At 45.4% G+C, this 19499-nt stretch overlaps 1 protein-coding gene across 2 annotated transcripts in view; it reads left to right on the top strand.

Moving 5' to 3' along the window:
* The window catches only part of LOC135539341 (FYVE and coiled-coil domain-containing protein 1-like), a 41919-nt gene that overhangs the window by 10374 nt on the left and 12046 nt on the right, over window positions 1-19499 (top strand). The window contains exons 7-16 of one of the 2 annotated variants that reach the window (XM_064965162.1): window positions 4677-4761; window positions 4833-5177; window positions 5308-6681; window positions 7280-7372; window positions 7466-7575; window positions 11058-11225; window positions 16647-16802; window positions 16956-17137; window positions 18447-18582; window positions 18667-18771. In XM_064965162.1, the coding sequence (XP_064821234.1) occupies window positions 4677-4761; window positions 4833-5177; window positions 5308-6681; window positions 7280-7372; window positions 7466-7575; window positions 11058-11225; window positions 16647-16802; window positions 16956-17137; window positions 18447-18582; window positions 18667-18771 (2754 nt within the window). Of the gene's footprint in view, window positions 1-4676; window positions 4762-4832; window positions 5178-5307; window positions 6682-7279; window positions 7373-7465; window positions 7576-11057; window positions 11226-16646; window positions 16867-16955; window positions 17138-18446; window positions 18583-18666; window positions 18772-19499 lie in introns of those variants that run through there. The other variant, XM_064965163.1, reaches the window with a different exon arrangement.

The following is a 19499-nucleotide window of genomic DNA, read 5'->3' as shown; positions in this document are numbered from 1 at the left end:
CTTCCTCTGACACCGCCTAGTATATAGGTCCTCGATGTCAGGAAGGTTGGCCCCAGTTATGTACTGTGCTGTACACACTACCATCTGTATCTCCTTACGGTCGGATGCTGAGCAGTTGCCATACCAGGTGGTGATGCAACCGGTCAGGATGCTCTCGATGGTGCGGCTGTAGAACTTTTTTCGTATCTGGGGACCCATGCCAAATCTTTTCAGTTTCCTGAGGGGAAAAAGCGTTGTCATGCCCTCTTCACGTCTGTCTTGGTGTGTTTGGACCATGATAGCTCATTGGTGATTTGGACACCAAGGAACTTGAAACTCTCGACCCGCTCCAATGTAGCCCCGTCGATGTGAATGGGGGCATGTTTGGCACTCATTTTCCTGTAGTCCACGATCACCTCCTTTGTCTTGCTCACATTGAGGGAGAGGTTGTTGTCCTGGCACCACACTGCCAGGTCTCTGACCTCCCTATAGGCTGTCTCATCGTTGTCGGTTGATCAGGCCTACCACCGTTGTGTCGTCAGCAAACTTAATGATGGTGTTGGATTCGTGTTTGGCCACGCAGTGGTGGGTGAACAGGAAGTACAGGAGGGGACTAAGCACACAACCCTGAGAGGCCCCTGTTTTGAGGATCAGCGCAGCAGGTGTTGTTACCTACCCTTACCACCTGGGGGGACGGCCCATCAGGAAGTCCAGGATCCAGTTGCAAAGGGAGGTGTTTAGTCCCATGGTCCTTAGCTTAGTGATGAGCTTTGAGGGTACTATGGTGTTGAACGCTGAGCTGTAGTCAATGAATAGCATTCTCACATAGGTGTTTGTTTTGTCCAGGTGGGAAAGGGCAGTGTGGAGTGCAATAGAGATTGTGTATCTTTTTGGGCTCTGTGCAAATTGGAGTGGGTTTCTGGGATAATGGTGTTGTGAGCCATTACCAGCCTTTCAAAGCACTTCATGGCTACAGATGTGAGTGCTAAGGGTCTGTAGTCATTTAGGCAGGTTGCCTTTGTGTTCTTGGGCACAGGGACTATAGTGGTCTGCTTGAAGCATGTTGGTATTACAGACTCAATCAGGGACATGTTGAAAATGTCAGTGAAGACACCTTCCAGTTGGTCAGCACATGCCCGGAGCACACGTCCCTGTAGTCCATCTGGCCCCGCAGCCTTGTGAATGTTAACCTGTTTAAACATCTTACCCACGTCGGCTACGGAGAGCGTGATCCCACAGTAGTCCGGAACAGCTGATGGTCTCATGCATGCCTCGGTGTTGCTTGCCTCGAAGTAAGCATTGAAGTGATTTCTCGTCTGGTAGGCTCCTGTCACTGAGCAGCTCGCGGCTGTGCTTCCCTTTGTAGTCTAATAGTTTTGCCACATCTGCCACATCCGACGAGCGTCGGAGCCAGTGTAGTATGATTCAATCTTAGCCCTGTATTGACGCTTTTCCTGTTTGATGGTTCGTCGCAGGGCATAGCAGGACTTCTTGTAAGCTTCCAGGTTAAAGTCCCGCACATTGAAAGCGGCAGCTCTACCCTTTAGCTCAGTTTGAATGTTGCCTGTAATCCAGGGCTTCTGGTTGGGGTACAGTGGGGCAAAAAGTATTTAGTCAGCCACCAAGTTCTCCCACTTAAAAAGATGAGAGGCCTGTAATTGTCATCATTTGTACACTTCAACTATGACAGACAAAATTAGAAAAAAAAAATAGGATAGAATTTAATGAATTTATTTGCAAATTATGGTGGAAAATAAGTATTTGGTCACCTACAAACAAGCAAGATTTCTGGCTCTCACAGACCTGTAACTTCTTTTTTAAGAGGCTCCTCTGTCCTCTACTCGTTACCTGTATTAATGGCACCTGTCTGAACTTGTTATCAGTATAAAAGACACCTGTCCACAACCTTAAACAGTCACACTCCAAACTCCACTATGGCCAAGACCAAAGAGCTGTCAAAGGACACCAGAAACAAAATTGTAGACCTGCACCAGGCTGGGAAGACTGAATCTGCAATAGGTAAGTAGCTTGGTTTGAAGAAATCAACTGTGGGAGCAATTATTAGGTAATGGAAGACATACAAGACCACTGATAATCTCCCTCGATCTGGGGCTCCACGCAAGATCTCAAAAATCCAATTTGTAAGTTGCTCTGGATAAGAGCGTCTGCTAAATGACTTAAATGTAAATGTAAAAATCCCAGAACCACATGGGGGGACCTAGTGAATGACCTGCAGAGAGCTGGGACCAAAGTAACAAAGCCTACCATCAGTAACACACTACGCTGCCAGGGACTCATGTTCAGGCCCGCCAGACAGTACATGTCCAGGCCCGTCTGAAGTTTGCTAGAGAGCATTTGGATGACCCAGAAGAAGATTGGGAGAATGTCATATGGTCAGATATGGTCAGACCAAAATAGAACTTTTTGGTAAAAACTCAACTTGTCGTGTTTGGAGGACAGAGAATGCTGAGTTGCATCCAAAGAACACCATACCTACTGTGAAGCATGGAGGTGAAAACATCATGCTTTGGGTCTGTTTTTCTGCAAAGGGACCAGAATGAATGGGGCCATGTATCGTGAGATTTTGAGTGAAAACCTCCTTCCATCAGCAAGGGCATTGAAGATGAAACGTGGCTGGGTCTTTCAGCATGACAATGATCCCAAACACACCGCCCGGGCAACAAAGGAGTGGCTTCATAAGAAGCATTTCAAGGTCCTGGAGTGGCCTAGCCAGTCTCCAGATCTCAACCCCATAGAAAATCTTTGGAGGGAGTTGAAAGTCCATGTTGCCCAGCAACAGCCCCAAAACATCACTGCTCTAGAGGAGATCTGCATGGAGGAATAGGCCAAAATACCAGCAACAGTGTGTGAAAACCTTGTGAAGACTTACAGAAAACATTTGACCTCTATTTACCCTTTGTTGGCAATGACAACAAAGTATTGAGATAAGTATTTGGTCAATAACAAAAGTTTATTTTCCACCATAATTTGCACATAAATTCATTAAAAATCCTACAATGTGATTTTTTAGATTTGTTTTCCTCATTTTGTCTGTCATAGTTGAAGTGAACCTATGAAAATTATAGGCCTCTCTCATCTTTAAGTGGGAGAACTTGCACAATTGGTGGCTGACTAAATACTTTTTTGCCCCACTGTACATGATGTTATGACGTTGGCCTGTGGGTAAGGTTTATGACCCCCCATAAATACCTTTCTCCCCTCTCTCTCTCTTGACTCTACTGAAGGACTCTTGAAGAGCCTTTGTTAAACATAGAGTCGGGGAACATCAAAAGTTGGGGGGAAAGGAACCATATTTCGGTAATCCAACCAGTTGAAAATATGCATTGATACTAAATTAATATGATGTCAGTTCTGTTGTCATCTGAGACATTCTTTTTAATGATAGGATGACATAAGCTGTATCCTGGAAAGTCTACACATTATAGTTATCAGATTCACATGGAATTGTGCAATTTAAATGTTTAAATATGAAACTATTTTTGAAAAGGTGAAATGGAATTTTAGCTTCCAAATGAGAGAATTGGGTTTTCATAAGGGTAAAGCTCTGCTCTACTCAGTGGGTCGCCTATGTGAAGAGACATTGGTTGTAAACTATGAACCATGCCCTCTCTCCTATCACTATATAAAGCCCTAGACGAAAAAGTAACCTCCTGTTGAGAGGACGACGGTCCCACATTAAAAGGACTAACATGTCAACCACAGAACTAAGCCAACCTCAGCGTGAGCTTTGACTGAATGGTATGAACTTTGAACTCTTATTCACTAAGGTAGTAAGACATCCTAGCCGTTGAGTTAGCAACAACTGTAAACGTGGGCTAGGAAAGGACGGACAAAGTATCCAGTCTAACTCACAATGAAGATACTACAACATATTCTGTTTACCACCAGAGACATTCTTCCGAGGAAGATCTCTGTTGGCCAACACGGCCAGCATCTATGACCAACCTCCCGAAGTGCAGCTCAGAGTAAATATTTATTGCATTTTCCTTTTGCAAATGGGCGGTAATTTAGAATGCATAAGATACCGTATTTACGATAGCACAGCTTCACCTTTGTTCCTCAGTCTTTCCACTCTTTCACTCAATCCCAACCCTCGTTCTTTGTGTAACCAGCTGTCATATCTATTCCGTCCACTAGGGACGTTTTCCTTCATGACATAATTTGTAATCAATGTATGATCCATTCTGTGTATATGTAATTCTGTGTGATTAGTTAGGTATTAGGTAAATAGATAATTAAACCCAATTTTGCATTGCTGATTCAACTTGTTAGCCAGGGTTCGTGAAGATAACCAAGAATTCTAGGACTTCAGATGAAACTGAAATAAGGTGACGATTAATATTGACTACTATTGATGTAAAAGATTACTGGGTCTTTAAGAGTTTGTTCGGAAGATAACAGCTCTATAAACATTTTTTCGTGGTGCCCTGACTTTCTATTTAATTACATTTACATGATTAGCTCGATCAAGTAATATTAATTACAGAGAAAGGATTTTATAGAATAGCATGTCATATCACTTAATCCGACATTCACTCTGTTGTGATATAGATGACTATAGTTCACTCTGTTGTGATATAGATGACTATAGTTCACTCTGTTGTGATATAGATGACTATAGTTCACTCTGTTGTGATATAGATGACTATAGTTCACTCTGTTGTGTCTAACTCTAGGAGGACTCTGGGGTCTAACTCCACCCACCTCTGGAAACCTCCCAGTCGTTGTTCCAGTGTCAACAGCCTGGTCAGCTACTCAGGAGTACGTACTGATTGATTATTCAATTGATTGATTTACTGACTGACTGACTGACTGACTGACGGTCTCTCTAGTTGCAGGAGTTCAAAGCTCAAGAATACGGTTCCAGTTTGCTGGCTGACCTGGGGGAGGAGTTAGGGGAGCTGGGGGAGGAGCTACATGGAGTCTCCACACCCTGCACTGCCGCAGACGACCTACGCATCCTGGTTGACCATTCAGAGCTCAGACAGAAGGAGCTGCTGCACCAATCAGAGGCGAGACAGGCGAAATTGTTACAGCGAGTCAGAGAGCTAGACCAGGAGGCAGAGGGGCTGAGGAACGAGGTCAGAGAGCTGCAGGGGAAGCTATTGGCTCACAACCGGGAAGCTGTGACAGCCAACCTCAACAACATTGATCTGTTGTCTAAACTAGACAGCCAGGTACCAAACGTTTGTCTGCTACTAAGCCATTATTAATACATTTCTGCTGTGTGGCACCTAGTATTGTATTTCATGTCACTAAGGAAAAGTGTAAAAAGTGAATGTTACTTTGATATTGATTGATGTGCAGGAGAAGGAGAGGGACTCAACGCTACAACAGACCCAGGTTCTGCAGGAGGGAGAGGAGAGGGGCGCAGCGCTACAACAGACCCAGGTTATGCAGGAGGGAGAGGAGAGGGGCGCAGCGCTACAACCGACCCAGGTTCTGCAGGAGGGAGAGGAGAGGGGCGCAGCACTACAACCGACCCAGGTTCTGCAGGAGGGAGAGGAGAGGGGCGCAGCGCTACAACAGACTCAGGTTTTGCAGGAGGAGGAGAGGAAGGTGCACCAGAAGAGGGAGATGCAGGAGGAGAGGGAGGTGCAGGAGTGGAAGGCGATGGAGAAGCAGCTTCAGGAGTTGAGGAAGGAGCTGAGGTCCAGGGACAGAGAACTGACGGAGAGTAGAGAAAAGATCAGACAATTGGAGGAGAAGAACACTGACAGACTGACTGGGGCGGGGCAGGAGAGAGAGAAGGGAGAGATGGATGGAGAGAAGCTAGGGACAGAGAAAGAGACTGCAGAGTGTTCTCATAGTAATCTACATAAGGCTGGTTCTGCAGAGGGACTGTCTATGGAGAAGAACCAGCATCTTTCCTCTAAGTCTGAGCCCCAGACCCAGCAGCTCTCCCCCTGTCCCCAGACCCAGCAGCTCTCCCCCTGTCCCCAGACCCAGCAGCTCTCCCCCTGTCCCCAGACCCAGCAGCTCTCCCCCTGTCCCCAGACCCAGCAGCTCTCCCCCTGTCCCCAGACCCAGCAGCTCCTCCACCCGGCTGTGTTGGTGGCCCAGCTGCAGCGGAGCCAGGGGGAAGTGCTACGTCTGCCAACGGAGGTTGTGGAGCTGAGAGCCCGGCTGCAGCTGGGAGTAGAGTTGCAGATAAGGAGTCAGGTGGAGGGGCTCAACAGACAGCAGGTAGAGGAGCTGCTGCTGTCCCAGGAGAGGGAGGAGGCTCTGGGGCTGGAGCAGCGCCGCAAGGCTCAGGCTTCACAAGGCCTAGTCCTGGAGCTGGTCTCCGCCAGGGAGGAACTCCACAGCCTGAAGACACGCTACGAGGGTCTGGCCCTGGAGCATGGAGACATCCGGGAGGCCCTGGACCACGCCAACAGAGAGACAGCAGAGCTCGGGGTCCTCATCTGCAGGCTCACTGCCCAGAATGAGGAAGCGCGAGAGCGATGGGAGGCGCTGTCCAACAGGTTTCAGGAGGAGCTGAACACCAGCATGACCTCCCTGCAGCAGGAAAACCTCGACCTGCAGGAGCAGCTGCTGAAGGAGCGGGAGGAGAAGGGGAGGCTGGGGAAAGAAGAGCAAGGAAAGGTCAGGGCTCAGAAGGAGGCACAGCAGGAGGAGATCCAGGCACTCCGCTATCAGCTCAGCAACCAGACCATAAACCACCAGACACAGTTACAGGTCAGTCCATAACTACAGGCACAGCCATGGGTCAGTACTGAACCACAGACGGCGGCACAGACCAGTGCTGAAACACAGGCACAGTTATAGATCAGTACTGAGTCACCAGGCACAACTACAGGTCAGTACAGAACCACAGTTACAGGCCAGTACAGAACCACAGTTACAGGCCAGTACAGAACCACAGTTACAGGCCAGTACAGAACCACAGTTACACGTCAGTACAGAACCACAGTTACAGGCCAGTACAGAACCACAGTTACAGGCCAGTACAGTGCTACAGATACAGGCCAGTACAGAACCACAGTTACAGGTCAGTACTGAACCACAGTAGTTGCAGGTCAGTGTAGTGCAACAGACAGTCCAGTACAGTGCTACAGACACAGCTACAGGTCAGTACAGTGCTACAGACAGTCACAGGCCAGTACAGTGCTACAGATACAGGTCAGGACAGAACCACAGTAGTTACAGGTCAGTGTAGTGCAACAGACAGTCCAGTACAGTGCTACAGACACAGGCCAGTACTGAACTGCATGTACAGGTACTGTTTGTGATCTAATGCACAGTGTTCTAGTTCGAGGTTGTCTATCTACCCCAGGTTCTGTCTGAAGAGCTGAAGACTGTGAGGTCTGAAGTGGAGGTGGAACAGGAGAATAATTTATACCTGAAGACCAAACTGGAGGAGATGGAGGTCAGGCACAAACACATATTTTTTCTCTTCTCACTCCTTAACCTCGACCCTCTAACAACTGAACACGTTGTTGTTGTTGTTTTTGTTGTGCAGAGTGACAAGCAGGACTATCATCAACCTCTAGAGGACAACATCAGTTGGATCGCCACATCACAGAAGCTAATACAACAGAGAGAGGAGGAGATGCAACACAACCTCACCAGGTGACTGTTGTTATATATGTGACCTGATTCAGGAAGCTAGGTGAATGTTGAGGGTCACTACTTCACAAATCAAATTTTATTTGTCACATACACATGGTTAGCAGATGTTAATGCGAGTGTAGCGAAATGCTTGTGCTTCTAGTTCCGACAATGCAGTAATAACCAACAAGTAATCTAACTAACAATTCCAAAACTACTGTCTTATACACACAAGTGTAAGGGGATAAAGAATATGTACATAAGGATATATGAATGAGTGATGGTACAGAGCATCATAGGCAAGATACAGTAGATGGTATCGAGTACAGTATACATATGAGATGAGTATGTAAACAAAGTGGCATAGTTAAAGTGGCTAGTGATACATGTATTACATAAAGATGCAGTAGATGATATAGAGTACAGTATATACGTATACATATGAGATTAATAATGTAGGGTATGTAAACATTATATTAGGTAGCATTGTTTAAAGTGGAGTGTGATATATTTTACATCATTTCCCATCAATTCCCATTATTAAAGTGGCTGGAGTTGAGTCAGTGTGTTGGCAGCAGCCACTCAATGTTAGTGGTGGCTGTTTAACAGCCTGATGGCCTTGAGATAGAAGCTGTTTTTCAGTCTCTCGGTCCCAGCTTTGATGCACCTGTACTGACCTCGTCTTCTGGATGATAGCGGGGTGAACAGGCAGTGGCTCGGGTGGTTGTTGTCCTTGATGATCTTTATGGCCTTCCTGTGACATCGGGTGGTGTAGGTGTCCTGGAGGGCAGGTAGTTTGCCCCCGGTGATGCGTTGTGCAGACCTCACTACCCTCTGGAGAGCCTTACGGTTGTGGGCGGAGCAGTTGCCGTATCAGGCGGTGATACAGCCCGCCAGGATGCTCTCGATTGTGCATCTGTAGAAGTTTGTGAGTGCTTTTGGTGACAAGCCAAATTTCTTCAGCCTCCTGAGGTTGAAGAGGCGCTGCTGCGCCTTCTTCATGATGCTGTCTGTGTGGGTGGACCAATTCAGTTTGTCTGTGATGTGTATGCCGAGTAACTTAAAACTTGCCACTCTCTCCACTACTGTTCCATCGATGTGGATAGGGGGGTGTTCCCTCTGCTGTTTCCTGAAGTCCACAATCATCTCCTTAGTTTTGTTGACGTTGAGTGTGAGGTTATTTTCCTGACACCACACTCCGAGGGCCCTCACCTCCTCCCTGTAGGCCGTCTTCGTCGTTGTTGGTAATCAAGCCAGCAACGACACGACAACCATTTGAATGTAATCTTCTTTTTATCAAAATGCATTGTTTGGCAGAAATGCCTTCTGGAACATGTGAACTTTCATGTGGCTTAATAACAAACTGGTGTTATATCCTTAAATATGAGTCAAATGGTTCAATTACGAGCCTAGTTGGTTTAGCCATGGAAAAAGTCAGGAACCTTCCTGCTAGCCATGATTGGCTGAGATAATTAATGGGCTGGACATGCCGGGAGAGGAGTTCGGATTGGTCTGCCATATTGCACACTTCTGTTTGAGCTGGGCAATATGTGTCGGTAATCCTGTCTAACGCAGCTTTAAAAACAATATATTGCTTAGTAGAACTGCATAAGTGTTGCTCTCCACTTTCTGGAAGACCGAGTTTTGAAATCAGTGGAATTAGAGTATGATAGCTAAGGAGAAGAAGAGGAAACACCTTTCTCCGGATTACATCTTCAAACTAAGGGAAAGGTTGGCATCTGTGACAGGGAGAAACGTCCAACCATGATGTATATGGATAAGATAGTCTACACGGTCATGGGAATTTTATAATTCCTACATGTGTTCATTAACCAATTCAATTAAAATCACTGTCTGTTTCTAAGAATTTGAAAGATCCTTATTTGCATAAAATAGACAGGGACCAGTCTATTAAAAATTAGTCAATAGTATTTATTCTCGGAGCGCGCTGCCCATAGAGCCATGTACAACAGTTTATATATAAAATATGATGTCATAGGTTATAGAATGAATCTCGACAAAGCAGGTTCAAAAGTTAATTTCAACACACTAGCGCACGTACATGACACACTATATCTGGATTAACTCCTTAACTACCATAGTTTATTACCACTTTAGCAGACAGTTCCAGATTAGGGAAAACCTGGAGGGGCTCTCGCTGTCTTATCTAAACGCCACAGAGTTATAGTTGAGTTGGTTCAAACATAGGTTAATGATCCTCTTTGCTTACTTAAAACACACAACCCATTCCTTCCCAACCTAGTTGGAATGGTGTTTAATTACTCCTTGTTCATGCTACATAATCTCTTTCTTATGAACTAACATTATTAATCAGATATTGTAAAACAGGGTAGAGTTTAATTAGTTATAGTTCTATTTAAATGTAGATATTGTTTAGTGATTATTCATAAAATTCCTAACATACACGTTTTTAATTTTGACAGTCGTTTTCATCTCAAGTTAAAGTGTACTGTTAGCTAGCTAACATTGAACCTGGTTGGTTAGCTACCTGCAGGGTTAGGGCTAGCTACATGTCTTAACAAAAGACTCCAATATGCAAGTAACTGGTGCGTTCATAAATTCTGTCTACTCCGATTTCAGAGCACTCTCGTCCGAGTGTGCCAGAGAGCTCAGAATAACTGATGAATTTACGAACGCTCAACACCCGTTGAATGTTGCCGGTGTAAACATCAGCAAAAAAAGCGTAATTAAATTGTTGCATTACAGTTACAGTCACCAACGCTCTGGATAACATGAAAGCAGCCTAACCAGCTCTGCTAGGGCGAGTAAAATGGTCAGAGTGGGGTGTTGTCTCATTTGTTTCTGGAAGTAGCTAGCCCAATGTTAGCCAGATAGCTTGGGTGCTTGACTGCCGTTGTGAGGTCAGAATGCTCGGATCAACCCAACTCCTCGGACAGAGTACCCAGTATGCGCTCTGAATTTACCAACGGACAATCTGACAGCACAATTACAATCACCAACACGCTGGATAACATAACAGCCTAACCAGCTCGGCGAGTAATGTTCAGTTAGCGGTTCTCTCATTTGTGTCTGGAAGTAGCTAGCAAGTTAGCTTGGGTGCTTGACTGCTGTTAGCACAGAATGCTTGGATCAACCATTAAAGAGATGGGTGGGGCTAAAGCTTAAGAGGGTGGGACGATGCTGAATAAGTGTAGACTAAGAAGGGCTCTCCACTAGGTACCAAAACATTAAAAGGCCATTTCTCAAAAGTGCGGTTACAAGTGATCAACTTTCAAAGCAGAAATACTTTCCCATTGTTTCCTCAAATGCAGTGTATGATATACCAATTTTGTAGCTCTGAGTCTCTACTTTTATCCAATGTATAAAAAAAAAAAATCACCATTTCAAATTTTGCTACATAAGACTGAATCAAGGTGGTCGGTCACATATAGTTCTGTGTGTCTTTAGTGACCACGTGAGTCTTTGCCTGTCAGTCATTGTATTATACTCATGTATTATATGTCTCTGTGGTATTATATCAGGAGTGAAGAGAGCCTGGTTGTGTCTCAGAGGTCCTGTGAGGAGCTGAGGGAGGGACTACGGAAAGCCTGTCAGGACAAACAGAGCTATGAGCTCCGGACCTCAGCTGAACTGGACGACCTCTACCGCACCAAAATCAATCTGGAGGAAAGACTCATAGAACTCATCAGGTAATCAATCGGTCAACAAATCAGTCAGTTGATTTGCTGATCAATTGACCTCGATTTATCGATCAATAATTATTTGTAACTGTGGTGTGTGGCGCCCCCTGTGTGCTTGTGTGCCAGAGAGCGCTGCTGCCCAGACTGCTACAGCCAGTACACAGCCGGCTGTGGTAGAGCCCCATCCTCAAGAAGATACCTCTATTGTGTGTGTGTTTCTCCCATTCTTCTCTGCAGATCCTCTCAAACTCTGTCAGGCTGGATGGGGAGCGTTGCTGTACAGCTATTTTCAGGTCTCTCCAGAGATGTTTGATCGGATTCAAGTCCGGGCTCTGGCTGGGCCACTCAAGGACATTCCGAGACTTGCCCCGAAGCAGCTCCTGCATTGTCTTGGCTGTGTGTTTAGGGTTGTTGTCCTGTTGGAAGGTAAACCTTCGCCCCAGTCTAAGGTCCTGAGGCTCTGGAGCAGGTTTTCATCAAGGACCTCTGTACTTTGCTCAGTTCATCTTAGCCTCGATCCTGACTAATCTTCCAGTCCCTGCCGCTGAATAACATCCCCACAGCGTGATGCTGCCACCACCATGCTTCACCATAGGGATGGTGCCAGGTTTCCTCAAGACATGACGCTTGACATTCAGGCCAAAGAGTTCAATCTTGGTTCCATCAGACCAGAGAATCTGGTTTCTTTTGGTGCCTTTTGTAAAACTCCAAGCGGGCTGTCATATGCCTTTTACTGAGGAGTGGCTTCCGTCTGGCCACTCTAACATAAAGGCCTGATTGGTGGAGTGCTGCAGAGATTGTTGTCCTTCTGGAAGGTTCCCCCATCTCCACAGAGGAAATCTGGAGCTTTGTCACAGAGTTACCATCAGGTTCTTGGTCACCTCTCTGACCAAGACCCTTCTCCCCCGATTGCTCAGTTTAGCCGGGCGGCCTGCTCTAGGAAGAGTCTTGGTGGTTCCAAACTTCTGCCATTTAAGAATGATGGAGGCCACTGTGTTCTTGGGGAACTCCAGATCTGTGCCTCGACACAATCCTGTCTCGGATTTGTGCCTCAGAGCTTTACGGACAATTCCGTTGACCTCATGGCTTGGATTTTGTTCTGACATGCACTGTCATCTGTGGGACCTTATATAGACAGGTGTGTGCCTTTCCAAATCATGTCCAATCAATTAAATTTACCACAGCTGGACTCCATCCAATCAAGTTGTAGAAACATCTCAAGGATGATCAACGGAAACAGGATGCACCTGAGCTGTGTCGAGTCTCATAGCAAAAGGTCTTATAAATAAGATATTTCTGGAAATGGTTTTATTGAATCCATTTTAGAATAAGGTAAAGTAAAGTAACAAAATGTGGAAAAAGTCAAGGGGTCTGAATTCTTTCCACTTTAGAACTTCTTGACGCTACCCATCCCTTAAGCGGGATAATTGTCATCAGCAACCGCTGAATAGCATAGCGCCTCAGTCAAATAATATTACAAAAAATATTCATGAAATCACAAGTGCAAAACACAGCTTAGCCTTTTGTTAATCCACCTGTCGTCTCAGATTTTGAAATTATGCTTTACAGCTAAAGCAATCCAAGCGTTTGTGTAAGTTTATCGATCACATGACAAAACATTAAGTACACTTAGTATCAGGTAGCTTGGTCATGAAAATCAGAAAATCTGAAAAGCAATCAAATTAAGCGTTTACCTTTGATGATCTTCAGATGTTTTCACTCACGAGACTCCCAGTTACACAACAAATGTTCCTTTTGTTCCATAAAGATTATTTTTATATCCAAAATACCTCCGTTATGTTCAGAAATCCACAGGAAAGAGCGGTCACGACAACAGACAAATTCCAAATAATATCCGTAATAACTTTTTTTTATAATTGTAATGGATTTCCTCCTCTTCGTCTGAAGAGGTTTGTTCATGATGATTTTTAATTCAAACTCAGAACAGAAAATAACAACGTGAATTTAAAAAACTGAACCAGTACCGTGTGGCCAAAACACTCACACGGAAACAAACACCCACCAACCAAAAGTGAAACCCAGGCTACCTAAGTATGATTCTTAATCAGAGACAACTAACGACACCTGCCTCTAATTGAGAACCATACTAGGCCGAACACAAAAACCAACATAGAAAAACAAACATAGACTGCCCACCCCAACTCACGCCCTGACCATACTAAAACAAAGAATAAGATAACAGAACTATGGTCAGAATGTGACAATAATCCATCCTCAGGTTGTTTTTAAAATATATAATCGATAATATATCAACTGCAAATGTCTTTCAGAGTAGGAGAGGGGAAAGCAATACCTATCCAAACTCTGTTGCGGGAGGAAAACTCATGTGACCACTTGACTCGATGTTATCGTTCTGGCTCATTTTTCAAAATAAAAGCCTAAACCTATGTCTGAAGACTGTTGACACCTTGAGGAAGCAATAGGAAAAGGAATCTGGTTGATATCCCTTTAAATGCAGCAATGGGAGGCTATGGAACATGTAGTTTTCAAAATAGAAGCCACTTCCTGGTTTGATTCTTCTCAGGGTTTCGCCTGCAATATCAGTTATACTCACAGACAATATTTTGACAGTTTTGGGAACTTTAGAGTGTTTTCTATCCTAATCTGTCAATTATATGCATATTCTAGCATCTGGTCCTGAGAAATAGGCCGTTTACTTTGGGAATGTTCATTTTCCAAACATAAAAATTGTGCCCCCTAGCTTCAAGAGGTTGACCCCTCTGTGGCAAGGTGAGACTCTCACGAATACGTATATGTTGGTTGTTTTGCTCTATGATCCCCACCAGCGACTCGTCTGAAGTTCCCCTGTACTTGTTGAAAACATTTATGGAAGTATAGATGGAGGCTGTTTAGTACCAAAAATAAGGGGTTAAATAATGTAAAAAATATACATGTTTCCTGATCTTTCTTATATCTCTCAGACACTTCAGAACAAACTTCCTTCAGATTTTTTGGGTGTTTCTATGGGCTAATAGCAGTAAGGACTATCTGTTATGCAATGTTTTTCCATGGGCTAATAGCAGTAAGGACTATCTGTTATTCAATGTGTTTTTTCCTCAAACATATATATTTATTTATTTATTTTTTATACAAAAAGGGGTCTTAAAATTCAAACTCAACTTGCTAAATGATCCTTAGTATAAAACAATCGTATATAGCTTAGTAGAACCCCCCCCGGCTTAGACTGTTCTGGGTGAAGCTACTTTACTAACCAGAGATTAGACTGCTCTAGCAGGAGGGAAGGGGCCTGTGAGCCAGTGACATGGGGAGCAGAGACGAGAGACAACCAACCAAGTTGACTTACACTATAGTACACAAATACACTACATGGCCAAAAGTATGTGAACAACTGCTCGTCCAAACATCTCATTCCAAAATCATGGGCATTAATATGGTTGGTCCCCCTTTTGCTGCTATAAGGCTTTCCACTAGATGTTGGAACTTGCTTCCATTCAGCCATGAGAGTATTAGTGAGATTGGACATTGATGTTGGGCGATTAGTCCTGGCTCGCAGTCGGCGTTCCAATTCATCCCAAAGGTGTTCTATGGGGTTGAGGTCAGGGCTCTGTGCAGGCCAGTCAAGTTCTTCCACACCGATCTCGACAAACCATTTCTGTATGGACCTCGCTTTGTGCACGGGGGCATTGTCAAGCTGAAACAGGAAAGGGCCTTCCCAAGTTGGAAGCACAGAATCATCTAGAATATCATTGTATGCTGTAGCATTAAAATGTCCCTTCACTGGAACTAAGGGGTCTGAACCATGAAAAACAGTCCCAGACCATTATTCATCCTCCACCAAACTTTACAGTTGGCACTATGCATTGGGGCTAGTAGCGTTCTCCTGCCATCTGCCAAACCCAGAGTCGTCTGTCAGACTGTCAGATGGTGAAGCATGATTCATCACTCCGGAGAACGCGTTTCCACTGCTCAAGAGTCCGATGGCGGCCGACGCTCGGCATTGTGTATGATCTTAGGCTTGTGTGCGGCTGCTTGGCCTTGGAAACCCAATCATGAAGCTCCCGAGAAACAGTTATTGTGCTGACGTTACTTCCAGAGACAGTTTGGAAGTCAGTAGTGAGTGCTGCAACTGAGGACAGACGATTTCTATGCTCTTCAGCACTCGGCGGCCCCGTTCTGTGAGCTTGTTTGGCATACGACTTCACAGCTGAGCCATTGTTGCTCCTAGATCTAGATTAGAAATTTGACGCACTGACTTGTTGGAAAGGTGGCACCCTATGGCGGTGCCACGTTGAAAGTCACTGAGCTCCTCAGTACGGGCCATTCTACTGCCAATGTTTGTTTATGGAGATTGCATGGCTGTGTGCTCGATTTTATACACCTTGTCAGCAATGGGTGTGGCTGAAAAAGCTGAATCCACTAATTTGATGGAGTGTCCACATACTTTTGACCATGTAGTGTAGCTGCCATAGCGAGGTTATTTATTATCAAATATGATTACGAAGTACTTGTCTTGACTGCATCAAACCAGGAGAAGCTAGTCAAGCTAGCTACCGTTAGCTAGCTAGGCTAACAGAGGCTGCAGTGCACGTTTTCTAATCCTACAACAACAACTCCATTCAGAATATAAGGTAGCAGCCTGCCTGTTGGCTCTTGGTTGTAGCCCATCCTTCTCCTTTAACTTTTAATTCCATCTTCCTTTGATTAGATATCTCCTAACTTTTACCACACCGAGGCTCTATCACTGTAGCCTACTGCAGCTCTGACTCATGACTGGCCAACACCAAGCTACATGTGCCACTCTCCACTCTCATGAAAAGCAAGAGCAGCAGCATAAACATTTCTCTCTACTGCAGCAGTAGAGACCCATACCCGAGACCTGTGACAATCATATCAGACCCATACCCGAGACCTGTGACAATCATATCAGACCCATACCCGAGACCTGTGACAATCATATCAGACCCATACCCGAGACCTGTGACAATCATATCAGACCCATACCCGAGACCTGTGACAATCATATCAGACCCATACCCGAGACCTGTGACAATCATATCAGACCCATACCCGAGACCTGTGACAATCATATCAGACCCATACCCGAGACCTGTGACAATCATATCAGACCCATACCCGAGACCTGTGACAATCATATCAGACCCATACCCGAGACCTGTGACAATCATATCAGATCCGACTCAGACCTGTGACAATCATATCAGGTCCGACTCAGACCAGTCGGGTTCTGGATCGGGTCTGGAGTATTCGGGTACCGGTGGACCCGTGAAGATCCGGCTGTGTGTGTATCGAACTGTGTCTTTCCAGGGAGAAGGATGGATTGTGACAGACATGTGGATGCATGCCTGGTGTGCGTGTATTAACCCGTGTGTGAATTAAACCGTGTGTGAATTGAACCGCGTGTGAATTTAATTGTGTGTGTATTTCCAGGGAGAAGGATGCCTTGTGGCAGAGGTCTGATGCTCTGGAGTTTGAGCAGAAGTTGAGAGCGGAAGAGCAGACAAAGAGAGATACCTGTAGCAATACCTCTCATTGTCTCTCCTGCAGCAGTCCATTCAGCTGGTGGCTTCACAGACACACCTGCAGGTACCTCTCACTGTCTCTCCTGCAGCAGCCCATTCAGCTGGTGGCTTCACAGACACACCTGCAGGTACCTCTCACTGTCTCTCCTGCAGCAGCCCATTCAGCTGGTGTCAGGTACCTCTCACTGTCTCTCTGCTCTGACTGTATTCTCCCTAGACTGTGTGGCCATGGGTTCTGCTACTACTGCTGCAGTAACACCGTCAGCCTGATGGAGGGGGGCGCCAGAGAGCGCTGCTGCTCAGTCTGCTACAGCCAGCACAGTGCTGTGGTAGAGCGCCATCCTCAGGAAGACACCTGTACTGCACCACACACACCCTTCAACCCTCTGCCCCAACCTGGTAAAACCATGCAACCCAGCAACACAGTTGAGACCACATACACACTCAGATACACACTCACATACACACTCAGATACACACTCAGATACACACTCAGATACACACTCAGATACACACTCAGATACACACTCACATACACACTCAGATACACACTCAGATACACACTCAGATACACACTCAGATACACACTCAGATACACACTCAGATACACACTCAGATACACACTCAGATACACACTCACATACACACTCAGATACACACTCAGATACACACTCAGATACACACTCACATACACACTCAGATACACACTCACTTACATACTCAGATACACACTCAAATCATCAAATCAAATGTATTTATATTGCCCTTCGTACATCAGCCAATATCTCAAAGTGCTGCACAGAAACCCAGCCTAAAACCTCAAACAGCAAGCAATGCAGGTGTAGAAGCACGGTGGCTAGGAAAAACTCCCTAGAAAGGCCAAAACCTAGGAAGAAACCTAGAGAGGAACCAGGCTATGTGGGGTGGCCAGTCCTCTTCTGACTGTGCCGGGTGGAGATTATAACAGAACATGGCCAAGATGTTCAAATGTTCATAAATGACCAGCATGGTCCAATAATAATAAGGCAGAACAGTTGAAACTGGAGCAGCAGCACGGCCAGGTGGACTGGGGACAGCAAGGAGTCATCATGCCAGGTAGTCCTGAGGCATGGTCCTAGGGCTCAGGTCCTCCGATGAGAGAAAGAAAGAGAGAATTAGAGAGAGCACACTTAAATACACACAGGACACCGAATAGGACAGGAGAAGTACTCCAGATATAACAAACTGACTCTAGCCCCCCGAAACATAAACCACTGCAGCATAAATACTGGAGACTGAGACAGGAGGGGTCAGGAGACACTGTGGCCTCATCTGAGGACACCCCCGGACAGGGCCAAACAGGAAGGACACACTCAGATACACACCAGCTAGCTTAGGGGACTCTTCTCCAGGTTCATCTTTCTGTAGGTGATGAATTTGTTATGGTTGTAGAATTTAACGGCTCTTTTCTGAATTTTGATCATTAGCGGGTATCGGCCTAATTCTGCTCTGCATGCATTATTTGGTGTTTTACGTTGTACACTGAGGATATTTTTGCAGAATTCTGCATGCAGAGTCTCAATTTGGTGTTTATCCCATTTTGTGAATTGTTGGTTGGTGAGCGGACCCCAGACCATAAAGGGCAATGGGTTCTATATCTGAAGTATTTTTTAGCCAGATCCTAATTGGTCCAATGTTATGTTCCTTTTGATCACTCTCTCACTCTCAGACCTGGCAGTGCCAAGGGCAGATGATGGTGCATATGGCATCATAACAGAAGAGGAAGTTAATTATGATTCCAACAGTGACTCTCTCTCCTTCACTGCCTGCTCTCCTCACACCAACCCCCAGGGGGCAGCAGAGCTGTGAGTACACACACATACACATTCAGAACCCATGCCTGATGCTATTTTTGACACTGCGTTTGTTTGTATGTTTGTTTTGCCCAGCAACGGTGGTGCCAGTACAGCAGAAACCACATCAGAGGACCTACCTAACCAGACTGGAGCTGTTCAGGATGCAGAGATCTGTCTGCTGAGGAGTGGAGAACTCACGTGAGTCAGACCAATATTCACCAAGACCAGAATGACCACCATGGCCAGAATTACAGTACCAGTCAAAAGTTTGGACAAGCCTACTCATTCAAGTTTTTGTTTTTTTCTTTACATTCTACAATAATAGTGAAGACCTCAAAATTATGAAATAACACATATGGAATCATGTAGTAACCAAAAAAGTGTTAAACAAAATTCTTAAAAGTAGCCACCCTTTTCCTTGACAACTACTTTGCACACATTTGGCATACTCTCAACCAGCTTCACCTGGAATGCTTTTCCAACAGTCTTGAAGGAGTTCCCACATATACGGAGCGCTTGTTGGCTGCTTTTCCTTCACTCTGCGGTCCAACTCATCCCAAACCATCTCAATTGGGTTGAGGTTTGGTGATTGTGGAGGCCAGGTCATCTGATGCAGCACTCCATCACTCTCCTTCTTGGTAAAATAGCCCTTACACAACCTGGAGGTGTGTTGGGTCATTGTCCTGTTGAAAAATAAAGGATAGTCCCACTAAGCCCAAACCAGATGGGATGGCGTATCGCTGCAGAAGGCTGTGGTATCCATGCTGGTTAAGTGTGCCTTGAATTCTAAGTAAATCACTGGCGGTATAACAAACAAAGCACCAACACACCATAACACCTCCTCCTCCATGCTTCACGGTGGGAACCACACATGCGGTGATAATCCGTTTACCTACTCTGCGTCTCACAAAGACACGGCTGTTGGA

This window comes from Oncorhynchus masou, unplaced genomic scaffold (assembly GCF_036934945.1).
Source record: "Oncorhynchus masou masou isolate Uvic2021 unplaced genomic scaffold, UVic_Omas_1.1 unplaced_scaffold_675, whole genome shotgun sequence".
NCBI classification, from domain to species: Eukaryota; Metazoa; Chordata; class Actinopteri; order Salmoniformes; family Salmonidae; genus Oncorhynchus; species Oncorhynchus masou.
Note: the sequence above shows the minus strand (reverse complement) of the source record. Positions and strands in the feature narration are given on the sequence as shown.